The 8,840-nt window shown below is 34.9% G+C and overlaps 1 protein-coding gene across 2 annotated transcripts; it reads right to left on the reverse strand.

Moving 5' to 3' along the window:
- Positions 1 to 4,000: 4,000 nt before the first annotated feature.
- LOC117613053 lies at positions 4,001 to 8,465 on the reverse strand. 2 transcript variants are annotated; one of them, XM_034341694.1, is made up of 6 exons: positions 8,294 to 8,465; positions 8,028 to 8,163; positions 6,832 to 7,908; positions 5,395 to 5,474; positions 4,696 to 4,960; positions 4,001 to 4,581 (listed from the first exon to the last, which is right to left on the reverse strand). In XM_034341694.1, the coding sequence occupies exons 3-6, from the start codon at positions 7,586 to 7,588 to the stop codon at positions 4,316 to 4,318; spliced, it is 1,368 nt and encodes a 455-aa protein (XP_034197585.1). In that variant the 5' UTR covers positions 7,589 to 7,908; positions 8,028 to 8,163; positions 8,294 to 8,465; the 3' UTR covers positions 4,001 to 4,315. The 2 variants fall into 2 exon arrangements, with proteins under 2 accessions (XP_034197585.1, XP_034197586.1); XM_034341695.1 differs by having other exon boundaries at positions 8,289 to 8,465.
- Positions 8,466 to 8,840: the final 375 nt, after the last annotated feature.

The raw sequence follows: 8,840 nt of genomic DNA on the forward strand, positions 1-8,840 counted from the left end.
ATTATTTTCAAAGCACAGCAAAAGTAACTTTTTTTTAAAGTGACAGCAATCCCAAACTAGCTTGTTTAGACTACAAAGTGGTGAGTGATGTAGAGAAAATAAGTTAAAACTAAGATCAGTAAGTATTTGGAGCCAAAGGAGGTAGATGACATACTAAATAGCTTCGGCCCAAAGGAGTTGGGAGAACCCCCTAAGAAAGGAGAGCTGGCGTAGTCTCAAGAATATGGCGATTTTTACGTTCAGTCACACCATTCTATTCAAGAGTTTGCAGGTGAGTAGTTTCATGGAGAAAGCCTTTTTCAGTAAAGAAGTATGCGAGTGCGTGGTTAACAAATTCATCTCCATTATCCAAGCGAACAACTTTAATCGAGCAAGAACATTGAGTTTGAATCATCTGGTAAAAATTCTTGAATAAAGAACCAACTTCACTTTTATGCTTCATAACATAAAACCATGTTAACTGAGTACAATCATCAATGAAGATCACAAATCATCGAACACCAAAGGCAGTAGTAATCGAAGATGGACCCATACCATCTGAATGGATTAAATCAAAAGAAGCTATGTTTTTATTCAAATTCGGTGGATAAAAAGTTCAGTGACTTTTTAAAGAATACAAGTCACACACTGAAAATCAAAAAAATTTACTCCACTAAGTAAAGATGGAATCAAAGATTGCAAATAACCAACGGAAACATGGCCCAATCGTCAATGCCATAACCAAATCTTCTTATGCTTCTCACTAACGACTCCTCAAACCTAATGAACACGACCTGGTGCAACAACATCCACATAGTAAAGCCCCATTCTTTTTGTACACGCCCAACTGTCAATGTCATATTTGTTGTGAAAGAAAGTTGTTTGGCATTTGGTAAACATTTTGTTAAACATGTTGTTGGTACAATAATCAGTTTCTAAGTGTTTGGTAATTTTGTGTGTGAAAGTGTTGTGTGTTGTGTATAATGACTAAAAAGAACATTATGTTGAAATGGCTTCTGATTAAGTGTTTTTGGTAAAAGGAAATTTTCACTTTCACTTAAATATATATTTTATATTAAATATGTTTTCATCTCTCTGCGTCTTGCTATTTTCTTCTTGTTTGTTTTTTATTGTTTGGTTCTACAATGTTTTGTATATCAACAACAACCACTTAGTGAACTAAATCAAAAGGCGAGAACTTATTAACAATTTAGAAAGCAAAACAGAATTGAAGCTTTTAAAATTAATTTCATGGTTTAGGATCAGTCTGAGTTGCACAATAAAAATCCAAATCAATGAGAAGCTTCTCTAACCCTAATCGAGAAGACTGAAATTGACAAGAAAAATTAACCTAATATGTCTCTTACCTGATTCTTGTGGCTTCAAGAGAGTGTTTCAACAATCCAACAAGAAAAATTGAAGGAAAAGAATGAGAAGAGTAGCTCAGGTATGAGGAACATGGAAGAGAAGGCATGAAGATGAACAATGGGAAGTAGAAGAACGAGGAGAAAGAGACGCGAGCATGAAAACATATGAGGTTATTTTTGGAAATTTGGAAATTTTCATTCAACTTTAGCACCTCTCTAAACTTATTGCCACATAATTAGAAAATGAAAGTAGCTTTATAACGGTTTTCCCTTATAACTTTCTCTCACAACAATTTTTAACAATAAGTGATTTTCTCATGGTTTACCAAACGGGCTAGGCTTTCCAATTTTTTTTTAAAATCACTTATCACCCCAAATAATCAATGCCAAATGGGCACTAAAATGCTCACTCTTTGGGCTCGTTTAGTACACCATATTAGACTCTAGATAGGAGTGAATAATCCATGTCATGTGTTTGGTGTCAACTTGAATTATTTAATTACCTGACTATTTTATACGGGTTAAGCTTTTAATACTCTCCTTACCTGACTAACCAATACAACTCACACACCTCGGTTTAGATAATACACGCTTAATTATACAACCAGGGAAAAGAACACACACGTTCATGTATAAATCCGACAATGCTATTTTCATCTTCTTCTCCCTAGGGTTCTTCTTTGCTATCTTTTCCAAGGTTATTCTCTTCACTCTTCTCCAGGTATCCATCTCTCTTTCTCTCTCTCCAATATGCTTCTTCTCTCTTCATCTTCTCTTTCTTTATATATTTCCTTTTTTTAATTAAATTTTTGTGGAAATTAGGTTATGAGTTTTTCCTTTTTGACGTTTTTTTCTTGCTATATTGGAACAATACATGCAACTCTGTATTCAACTCAATAATCAAATAATCAAATAATCATTATGCGGCTATGTATCCAACTCAATACATGCTGTTGAGTTTTTCTTGCGTTTTTTTCTTTATGTATTTCACCTTCTCCAAGTATCCAACTCAATAATCAAATTATCATCCCAAGTCAGCGATTATAACAATACATGCGGCTACGTTTTTCTTGCTGTATTCTTTTTTTCTTTCTACTTTTGGTGCTTTGTTGGTTTGTTTTCTGGTTATTTCCGTGTTGCTACTGCTGGCTGTTGATTCTCTTCTTGCCTGCTTTTGTTGGGCTTCAATATATTCTCTTTTTTTCTTAATTATATATATGCAAATTATATTGTCTATATTGTCTATATCTCCACTTAAATTATCAAAGAATTTTTTGTAAAAAAAATAGTCTGATCCGATGTTATCCGGAACAGTACCAAACACAATATAACTTAGTCAGACTATTTATCTGGAACATCACCAAACACTTTATAATATTATGGATAAACAGTCAGTACTCTCTGGAACAGATTAATACTATCCGACAGATTTTAATCAGTACAATCGAATGTACTAAACGAGCCCTTTAATCAAATGTTTAAATAGAGGCGTGTACCGGTTTGTATCTTCGGGATGGATAAAAGGTTTAAACCTAGAAACCGAAATGTGAATGAATAAAATGAATGGGTAAATTACTCAAATGGTCCTCAAACTTGTACGCGATTTACATTTTGGTCCCTAAATTAAATTATTAGTCCAAATGGTACATAAATTCTATTTTAATCGCCCATTTGATCCAACCGTTACATTCTGTCAATATTGTTGTTAAATATGAGGGCAAATTGGTCATTTCGTACGTTAAAATAATAAAATAATAAAAAATAAAATAAAAACTCAGTAATTGGAATAGGGGAGAAGAAATCGAAGGGAGGGGGTTTGGGTCTCATGATTTTTTCCTCTCTTTTTCTTCAATTATTTTCTAATTTTGTATTTATTTTAACCCTATTTTATTTGTTAATTATGAAAAGTCATATTTACCCCTAAAATTTGGTTACATTTAACAGAAAATGTAACGGTTGGATCAAATGAGCGATTAAAATAGAGTTTATGTACCATTTGGACTAATAATTTAATTTAGGGACCAAAATGTAAATTGCGTACAAATTTGAGGACTATTTGAGTAATTTACCCTAAAATGAATTGAACATTTTCTTGTTTGTTTTTCTCTCTTCATTTATTTTCCTTTTCCTGCGGCGTTTCTTTCCTTTCTCTATATTTGGGTTCTATCATTAAACCTCAATGAAATGAAATAAAAAAAAAATAAAAAAAAAATTTGGCTTTGGGGAAAAGAATAAAAAAACCAAAACCTTTCATAGATTTTCAGGAAAAGTGAAAAGAATCAAGAAACCCACGTTTTCCATTTGCAAAAGATATTTGATATACATTTCCCAATTCAATGATCAATGAAATATTGAGTTGAGTTTCACTCTTCTAGGTCAGAAGTTCTCAAGCAAGGCATAGTTATTTTTTTATTTTTTTTTTATTTTTTACTCATTGGCTCCATACATCTGAAATTTAGTTGAAAAATCAGCAAGCGATGACTTCATTGCTAGTTTAATCACAAACATTGAATCTCTCAATGGCATCCTTACTGAATTCTTCTTTCTATTTTATTTTTTTTCAGGTCGCAAAAGAGCGATTCATATTTGAAATGAAAAAGGATCAACAAATCCCCAACTCCCAAATCCTCACAACAGTTGAAAGGAGTCTATGGTTATGATCATATAGCTGTCAACTTTTTAGTATACATTATTCGGCAACAGAGGAGGGAATAAGAAATAGTAACCACTACTGCAGCAGTATTTAACATATGATACAAGACTCTACATTTTACAAGCTGACCTCCAAGGACAAAAAATGGAGGAAAGTATGAACCAATTAGAAACCAACAAAAGATTACAGAAAAAGAATGAAGGTTGATGAGGACAAGATCTGGAATTATGAATATTCAAATGAACAAAAAATAATGCGAAGCCGGGGAACCAAATAAGAAGAAATAAAAGGGCATACTGTGAATGTTTTGCTTTCCTCAAATCCGAAGGTAGCCCCTTCTTTCTTGAACTCCAATTCCATGGGTTCTCCTGAGGAATGATTTCCTGTTGAGGGACCAGCTTCTCTTCATGGCTCTTGTCCTGTGCCAAGTAGCTATTCGGGTATACAGAGAAGGAAAGCTGAAGCAGAGCAGTGCCAGAAGTAGCATAGCTACACAGAGTAACATGACATTACGGAAACCATTTTTCAACGTTGGGTCTTTTTGTCCTGTCCATGGAACTCCCCCCACATTCATGCCAAACACTGCAAGAAATACAGAAATGCTTGTTGTCAAAGGCTTCTTGCTCACAGTGGAAACACATAAGAATGCCTCAGAAAATCCCGGAACTGGAAAGTTATGCTGAAGAACAACTTTACCTCCAGTAATGATGGATAAAGGAAGGAATATTATAGAAAGGAATGAGAGATAATACAGTTTCCTGTTTATCTGCTCAGCTTGCCAGCTGTCTAGACCAGCCTGTATTGCTGTGACACGATTTGCTATAAAGCCTACATTGTCCTTTAGCCTCCTCAACCGTCCGATCAGCTCTTCAAGAGAGATAATATCTTCACTGGAAAACCAATGTTTTGAGGAACATTTTTCTTTGACCCGAGGAAAAACTTGCTCCCCATGAGCAATCACCTGAGCTCAGTAAAATTAAATGCCAAACCAAGAAAGATTATTCCACATGGTTTCGTTCATTGATGAGAACTTAAATCAAATAGAAGCTACAGTTCCTACCAAATCACATTCTTTTGAACAATCAAGGAGCATTGATATGACACACCTCCAGAGACTAGAAGTCTTAGTGTTATTTGGGAACCCAACCACCAAAATGGCTGATGGAAAAGCTATCAAGTATTCTAAAGTCATGAAACTGCAATTCGGGTTGGCCTACTTTCCGTTTTGGGCTATTTTCATTGTACTTTTAAAGGGTATGTTGCTACTTATCATAAAGTAGATTGTGAAATCACCATAAAAAATATGCAGTAATGCTTTAATTGGAAGCAAGCTAGAATAACTCATAATCCTTCTTGCTTCCACACATCATAGAAAATGATGAGCTGACAAACTACCTGCAGGAGGCGCTGCAGATCTAGATGTATTTTAGGAAATCTTCTGTCATCTAGCATTTGTTTCTTCAAAGCAAAACCACCTGTTAGAAATCAGAACATCATTGTATATTAATCAGTTGAAATAAGTGCTAAATTTACATAGAATACTCACCTAAAAATCCACTTTTCTTTCTATTTTCTATACCTAAGTTTTTATGTTATTTTTAGTATAATAGGTAGCATGTAGAGGATCAACTTGCAAAGAACGATGCTATATAAGTTAGAAAGGTTTTCAAGTGCGATCGTTGATGAATATATGCATATGGATATTCTGTCAGTCGCATATTATCAAAGCAATAGTACAATAATTAGGTGTACCAAACAACATAAACCAGAGCATGTTCATGTGTAAGATATCAGAAAATGTCAGATATCACCTTAAACATATTGATTTGGTTTGGATTAAATCTAATTAGGTATGCTTGATTTTACAATCATCCGTACAATATAGACAAAAGGTCCTAATATTGATCCCGTATGCTTTCCTATAAGAAAGAAATATGTAAACTGTTCTTATGACTATACTGATGTCTGATCTTTTCATAGAAATTTCTATTTGCTGAAACATTATTTGTTTAAATTACTTACCAACTATGGTTAGCTTTCCCATTATATACAGGAAAATGAAAGCAGATACTCTGAACAAGGTTGGTTTGTCTTCCTATAATATCTCTTATTAACTTATAATTAGAGGTGGACACCAATTGGATCCGTATACCAACTTAACCCAGGCTAATTGGCTTGAGAAAATGGACACTGAAACTAGCTGAATACGGGTTTTTACCAAGCCAAGGAGGTTGAGACCCAATGGACACAAACACAGCCCCACAGTCGAAACTCTCAGCATGGTGTAGTGGCACCATCCAAACCTCCAGAAGACAAAGAACAAACAAATTTCTACCTCAAAATATCCTGGGGGTGAGGGAGGAAGAGGAGAGAGGCCTACAGAGGACGAGCTGAAGAAGAGAGAGGTTTTGTTACTTATCAAGTGGAAGTCTAACTACAAATGGGAGATAATACAATTACTAAAATCATTAGCAATTTGAAATGATATCTATGGAAAAGTATATATTGAATAATGACAAGTCAGTAGTTATACAAAAAGGACAATGAAGTACATCCCACCATTTACTGATGGTATCCCAAGTCAACAAAAACAATTACCACCTTAGAATTGCTTACAACAGAGAACAGAACTAACAGATTAGAAATGTGAGGTGTGAAGTACGAAACTTTTAAGTTCTATAACATTTTAAATGCACTGGATGAGAAATAAAAATTGATCCGAGAGATTTGTCAGAAAAGCAATAATATCGGTGATAAACAATGTATAGGCAGAAGAATATGTTAAAATGAAATCTTTTGGGAGGCAGCTTAGATGTAGTAATTGGAACTCACCTTTATCCAGCTGAAGCTCAACAGAATCCAATTCTATCTCAAGTTTAGTCACAACATCTTGGAGGTGATCAACATGCGTGTCAACAATATGAACTACAAGATTTGACACAGATTTTGGCACTGGATTATCGGCTTCCTCAGAGTGATTCATCGTCAATAAAAACTCAAGAACATGCTCCCCTATAACAATCCCACTCCTTTCCTTACGCTCACCTCTATGATAAGAGGGACTCTCCACACTAGGAATCTCTGAGAGAAGAGATTGACCTACTGGTGAGAAACCCAATCTGGGGACACGGCCCAAACTCACGGTGATTACTGCATTCTCAGTAATTCTTGCGGCAATTCTAAATGTAAAATCACTGGATGGAGGGCCAGGAGAGTTGACTCTGAAAACAAGAGCCCCATCAACATGCCCACAAAATGGTCCATTGCTGACAAGAGAGAGAATGTCCTGGAGTTTCAAAGGCGGGCAAAGAACACCAATGAGGTATTGTGCAGATTGAGAAAGTTTCTGATTTCCTTTTGGAAGTTCCACATGGTACCAACAAAACTCATTTCCTCTACCTTCTGTAAGATCCCATTCCTTATTGTAAAACTTTCCAAAACCATCAAAGATATAGGCTTTCTTTCTCACCATGCCCCCAAACTGGTTCCGGTAGATATGGGGCTCTCTGAGAGGAGCTTCTGCCGAGGCCTCTCTGTCCATTTCCTCTGCCTCTCGGTTGTTGACCGGTATTTCATCAGCTAGATCCATAAATGTCCACTATTCTTATCTAATCGATCTAATGCTAAACCAATTCTGAAATATATCAAAGTTAATTCTATCTAGAAAATCCTAAATCAACCTCCCCACCAATCATATGAAAATTCTAATCGTTTACAGGTCCAACACAAATAAATTGCAGGCCTTCCAACTTGACAGGTGTATATGATCAATCCCTTTGGTCCAATTACATAACAAATGCCTAAGATGGTGAAGTTAATCCAACTAGATTGCCCCAATACAATACAGGAAAAACTCTTAGATCCTATTATATAAACAGCCAAGATTCCAAATTCACCATTCAGCAATCCCTGCAAGTTACATCAGAAACTATATTCATATTCCATGCATTCTCAAATTTGTAAACTGGCCGAAACACATCAACATCCAGAATATAAAGAAATAACCCAGATAATGGATGACCTTTTACCTCATTGAAAAGCTAGAAATCCAGCACCACACGGCCTAAACAAGAAAACCCAAGTGAAAACCAGCACAACCCATCAAGCATCACCAGAAAGAGACCGAATTACCAATAACCCAGAAAGTCTTAGAGCAGCCACGCGCTATTGAACAATTCAAATGAAAGATTTTTTTTCATATTATTAGCTTACATTATGAAACATCTTGTTTGGTCAATACATTGCGGAATATTTCGGAAAATAAAAGGTGGAGAAAACAAGAAAGGAACCTCACGTTCTGCATATAATCAACAATTTCTGGGAAACTTCCGCGTCCAACTCGAAAACCACCTCTAAATATTGTATTGTTTAATACAAATTTTAATTTATAGGTATCCCCATTTTAATAGAATTGTGAAGCTCCCTTGTTTAATAAGCATGAATTATTACCACTATAGATCTCATTGTTTTCAGTCACATTCTTATAGTATTATATTTATTTTTGTTCAGATTAAGAAAATAGTGATTGTTTGTATTTGTATGATTGTAGAGACAAACAAGGAAAGATGGATTTTGTTGTTAGATTTTCTGAGGTGAAAGAGTGAAAATAGGGATTTACCGTGTAGAGATAATATCAATGACCAGCGTTTGTTTTTTTCTTCTTCTTCCTTTTTTCTCTTTATTTGGTTGCTGTTGACTAACAGCCCAACTAATCTTTGTTCCTTTTCTGTTCCCAAAAATATTAGGAATCTCCACACATGTTATGCATGTGTTTAAAAAGGAAGTTATTACATACTAGAACTCTCCACACATCATGTTATGGATGTGTTTAAAAAGTTGTT

Source organism: Prunus dulcis, unplaced genomic scaffold, assembly GCF_902201215.1.
Source record: "Prunus dulcis unplaced genomic scaffold, ALMONDv2, whole genome shotgun sequence".
Taxonomy (NCBI): domain Eukaryota; kingdom Viridiplantae; phylum Streptophyta; class Magnoliopsida; order Rosales; family Rosaceae; genus Prunus; species Prunus dulcis.

Coding starts and splice junctions, on each gene's coding strand:
- LOC117613053 (XM_034341694.1), bottom strand. CDS start 7,588: ATGGATCTAGCTGATGAAATACCGGTCAACAACCGAGAGGCAGAGGAA. Junction 5,475..6,831: donor TGAGCTTCAGCTGGATAAAG/GTGAGTTCCAAT, acceptor GATTTCTAACAG/GTGGTTTTGCTTTGAAGAAA. Junction 4,582..4,695: donor TTTATCCATCATTACTGGAG/GTAAAGTTGTTC, acceptor TATTTCTTGCAG/TGTTTGGCATGAATGTGGGG.